Source organism: Hyposmocoma kahamanoa, unplaced genomic scaffold (assembly GCF_003589595.1).
Source record: "Hyposmocoma kahamanoa isolate Upper Pololo Valley unplaced genomic scaffold, ASM358959v1 146, whole genome shotgun sequence".
In the NCBI taxonomy this organism is placed as follows: Eukaryota; Metazoa; Arthropoda; class Insecta; order Lepidoptera; family Cosmopterigidae; genus Hyposmocoma; species Hyposmocoma kahamanoa.
The window spans coordinates 921,310-926,456 of NW_020653521.1; the positions used below are offsets into that span (position 1 = coordinate 921,310).

General features: G+C 38.7%; 1 protein-coding gene across 1 annotated transcript in view; it reads left to right on the forward strand.

Annotated features, from left to right (window-relative positions):
• Positions 1 to 5,147, forward strand: part of LOC113240529 (insulin-degrading enzyme) — a gene marked incomplete at its 3' end in the record, with an annotated part of 65,444 nt that overhangs the window by 27,469 nt on the left and 32,828 nt on the right. Inside the window, exons 6-7 of the mRNA XM_026477859.1 lie at positions 1,697 to 1,866; positions 4,814 to 4,936. Coding sequence (XP_026333644.1) covers positions 1,697 to 1,866; positions 4,814 to 4,936 — 293 coding nt within the window. The remainder of the gene's footprint in view (positions 1 to 1,696; positions 1,867 to 4,813; positions 4,937 to 5,147) is intronic.

Here is a 5,147-nt window from a genome sequence, read left to right on the forward strand (position 1 = left end):
GTCTGTCCGTGTCTGTCCGTGTCTGTCCGTGTCTGTCCGTGTCTGTCAGAGTCTGTCCGTGTCTGTCCGTGTCTGTCCGTGTCTGTCCGTGTCTGTCCGTGTCTGTCTGTGTCTGTGTCTGTCTGTGTCTGTCTGTGTCTGTGTGTGTCTGTGTGTGTCTGTGTCTGTGTGTGTCTGTGTGTGTCTGTGTGTGTCTGTGTGTGCGTGAGTGCGTGTGTGCGTGTGTGCGTGTGTGTGTAAATGGCACCCGCGATACAGGGTTTCTCTAGTGCGGTGCTTGACTGTGTGCGTTATTATTATTGTTACATTTCATCATTGATTTCTTAATGACAATTAGAATAAATTAAATAGTAGTTTATGTGATTGTTATGTATATTGAAAGGCATTAAAACACGAGTGTGGGTTTATGGAACGAGCCGACAAGAGAGTTTCGTAAAAACATCACACGAGCGTTTTAATGCCTAATTATGTACAGTTACATACACTGCTTTATCTACACACATATTTTAAGCTCTCTGTGATGTGTTCAGGAACCGCATGACACGACTGGCGAAATGGTGGCAAATAAAAACTTTTCTCACGCATGTCACACAACCGTAGTTTTTATTTTTAATTCATAGACCAACTAGAATCGGCCCCAACTATCGTATCGATATCAAGTACGTGTGAAATTGTCAAAATTGTTTGTTATTGACATTTCATTTTGAATAAAACTTCGTTTCGACTGGTATTAGAATTGAGGTCCAATAAAATTGTATTATCTTTCAGAGATGTTCGAAATTTGAATGTAATAATAAAATCGAATTCGATGTTATTATGAAGCAATAATAACATTTTCATAGATAAGAAATTTGTTCTAACAAAACAGTTTCTCTTTATGCTGGTCGTAATTTTGCGGTTTTTGAACACATCATAGAGGGTTTATGATATTGTGTGTAGATCATCGAGTATATAACCAGAAATAAAGACGAAATAGAGGCCACAAATTCCTGGTAACTCATCAGTGATACATCACTTTTATAAATATTAACTCTCGTTTTGCACTGAAATATAGACAGCGCCAACAACTGACCTGTGTGTACGTCTCCGTATATTCCATAAATACTCTGTGTTTATTGTAATAAAAATAATATCTCTAACAATGGCGTGCTGTTTCATTCGGTGGTGTGGGAAAAACAGCAAAACATCTAATAACAAAACATAGGGAATTAAATGTCATTGGTAATTAAATATTAAATATGTAATTTTGCAATTTTCGTCCATTATAGCAAAGTTCAAGTTAAATCGGTCGATTTGAAGTGAAACAATTGACGATACTCGTCAATAGTTTCGAACTCGGGCTGGCCAATCGGAGCGCAGTTGTCACAGTAATGATATGGCAGAATAGTTTTCAAACAAATTAAATGTCATTTCGTCTCTATTTCTGGTTATATACTCGATGGTGTAGATAAACACATTATTGGTACTGCAGTCTTATGCCTGCTTGGGATTTTTATTACATTTAGATCCGAAAACAATATTTTCATCATTTCCTATATAAATCAATACTGACAAACTACAAACAAAATTCCCTCAACCCAACTGGCCTCGAACCAGTCACATTGCCACGTTGAGACAACAGACTTTGGTTCGAATTCAGACGGTCCGAAGGAATTTATCTTTGTGTTTCTTCGAAGTTTTGTATTCCCTGTGTCAGTTTCGCGGAATTCTTCATATCCCCCCTGTTCACGGAGTCGGCAACGGAGCGTGAACTAAGTGCTGTCAACTCTGAGCACGAGAAAAACACATCTTCAGACACATGGCGTTTGGATCAACTCAATAAGAGTACAGCAAATCCTAAACACGCATATCACAAATTTGGTACAGGTGAGTACATTCAAAAAGTAAATTTTTTCAAACTTGCTCGGAAATATTTGTATAGCAGTGGAGTTCCTTGTGAAAGAGTTCGTCCAGGGGATTACTGGCATCTGCCGCCTAGCTGTAATGTGAGCATTACTGCGTTTCGGTTTGGAAGGGATCTGGCGAAATTACAGGCACATGGGACTTGTCAACTTAAGGGAGACGGGCGCAGTGGTAGTGCCCCTCAGATCTTTGTGATTTCAGCGCAAACGAGAGTTGATATTTATAAGTAATATAAGGCCCATTGGCCTGATGAGTTGCCGGAGATGGATGGCCCTTATTTCGTCTCTATTTATGGTTATATACTCGATGAGATCCGTAGATGATAGTGTAATTGTAAATAATAGTATAACTGTAAATAATGGTGCAATTTTAAATAATATTGTAATTCTTTTCGACCTTAACTCGGAATACAAATCTGTACAATTATGTCCTTGTCACACTGGATGAGCGATAGGAACTCCCCTTGAATAATGAGAATATAAGGGACATTGTAAAACCTCTTAACCAGGGACTTTGCCAAGGGTAAGGGTGCCAGTGAAATTACAGAAACATGGGACTTGTCCGCTTATGTCTCAGGGTGACAGGCGAGGTGGCAGGATCCCTAAGAACGTTGCGATTTAAAGCACTGTGTGACGCTGCAACTGTTATGGACAGGCGTGTCCCTTACCACCATGACTGTTCGTTCCGTCACTCGGTATTATAAAAAAGAATAAATTTTGGTAGAAACAGTTATTACAATTAAATTTGTATTGAATTGATATTCAATTATTTTTTGTGAAATTACTCCACTAGTTTGTTATAATTATTAATACAAAGATATACAGCCCAGGCTGGTAGCTGTAAAGGTATCTAACTGGGTGACTTGACGGGAGATTTGAACCTTTTTTTGCCTTCCTCCAAATATGTCTTCTTCTTAATCGTTATGTCCATTGGAGAAGGTCGTGTCCCCGAGGGGATTTCGGGACTTTATGGACGGTTATCTTCCATCTGGTTCTGTCTTCGGTCTCTCTCAGGGCAGCTGTTGTAGGGAGGCCGGTCACTTGACCACCATCGACCGCGAAGTCTCTTTCCCTCCACCTTACCCACCACAATCAGCTTGTCAAGGGTTTAAAAAAAATATAATATCAAGTGACAGGACGAACAAGTCATGCGCCTGATAGTAAGCTACACGCCTGTCCATAACAGTTGCAGTGCCACTCACGAGCTTTAAATCGCAAAGATCTGAGGGGCATTACCACGGCGCCCGTCACCCTGAGACATAAGTTGACAAGTTCCATGTGCCTGCAATTTCACCAGCATCATTACCCTTCAAAACCGTAACACAGTAATGCTGACATTACTGCTTGGCGGCAGAAATAGGTGAGGTGGCAATACTGCCCTGGACGAACTCTTTCACACGGACCTCTACTGCTACTAAAACAAGGTTGTCTGGTTGTCGGCGAGAAATATATCCGTGAGTAGAATATCGCCACATATCGACCCCTCCTACGTAAAGTATCGTATGTTGAAATTGCCAAGTTTACAGGGGAGCGTTTTAAAGTTTTGAATTCACTGAAATGAGCATAATGACTTTAGCATTTCTCAGTTTTATTCGGCAAAGCTTTCTCACATAGAGTAATAAAGTAATAGGTCATCATAGATCATCTAACCGATATCTAGGATTTTATGATACTCTGAGTAACAAGCAAGGAGGGATCGATATTCCCTGGTCTATTGAAGAACTCTCAACGGTTTATCTACAAAACAATATTACTGTCGTTACACATGTCAAAATGACTTTAAAAACTACAACAAACAATATTCTTCTTATCGACACGTGCCGCCTACGCCTTATCATTCTATTAAAGTTATTTCCTTTGTAATAACAATGGTATTGATAGCTGGGTGCTGATGTTAGTGTTTCTATATCACATGCAAACACCAATACAGTACTTGTTAGGTCTCCTCATCGAGTATATAACCAGAAATAAAGACGAAATAAGGGCCATTATATCACTTTTAAATATCAACTCTCGTTTGCGCTGAAATCACAAATTAGAAAGCTGAAATAGTACAGCCCCAACAACTGAGCTGTGTGTACGTCTCCATATATTCCAAAAATATTCTGTATTATAATATTCTTATTGTAATAAAGATAATATCTCTAACAATGATCTCTGATCCATTCGGGATGTGTGGGAAAAACAGCAAAACATCAAATTACAAAACAAACGGAATCACATTTCATCGGTAATTGAATATTAAATATGTAATTTTTTAATTTTCGTCCATTATAGCAAAGGTCGAGTTAAACTGATCGATTTGAAGGGCTAATCGGATCGCAGTTGTCACCGTAAAGATTTGGCAGAATAGTTTTCAAACAAATTAAATGACAGTTCGCGTCTCTTTCTGGTTATTATACTATACGAGGGCGCTTATTCAGTCGTACCTTAAAGATACGGTTGTATGTGCTCGGAAACACAGCCGCAGGCAAAGAATTCCATTTCTGGGCCGTACGCATAATAGAAGATGACAAAAAGCGCTTAGCACGCCTGAAGGGTATATCGACCAAGTAAGGATGATATCCCGTCGTACGTCTGGATGCCCGATGGCAAAATGGTTCGGGGCCCCCCTTCTTACATTTTCTGTAAAAAACAGTTGCAGTTGAAATAAATACTTTGCCTTAAAGCCCTGACTGGCATTGTAATTGTTATGGGTAGACGTGTCGTCAACACCAGACACTCGAATGGTTCGCCCAGCCATTTGATATCATAGAAAAAAAATTATATACTTTTTCCGATTCGTTTCGTGACTTAGTTGGCATAGCGTCTGGACGATGCTGGGAGACGTTGGTTCGAATCCAACCGGATTGAAGTTAATTTCTACTAAGTGTTCTATCTTTGTTTAATAATTATGTTACTTTTGTTTTTAGGCAACAAAGAGACTTTAGAAACCATACCGAAGGCAAAAGGAATCGACGTTCGGAAAGAATTACTCAAATTCCACCAGAAATGGTACTCTGCTAACATCATGACTCTCGTCGTCCTTGGAAAAGGTAGGCAAATAAAAATGGAAATATATTGCTTATTACTCGAACTTAATAATAATAATAATTCTTCAAGACAACATAAGTCCACTTATTAGTTTTACAGAGCTATTATGTCAGTAATATTAATAAATGTAATATAATAAAATACAATAAAATATAAAATTAAATAGGTCCACTTATAAGTTTTACAGAGCTACTATGTTAGTTTGCAGTTTTA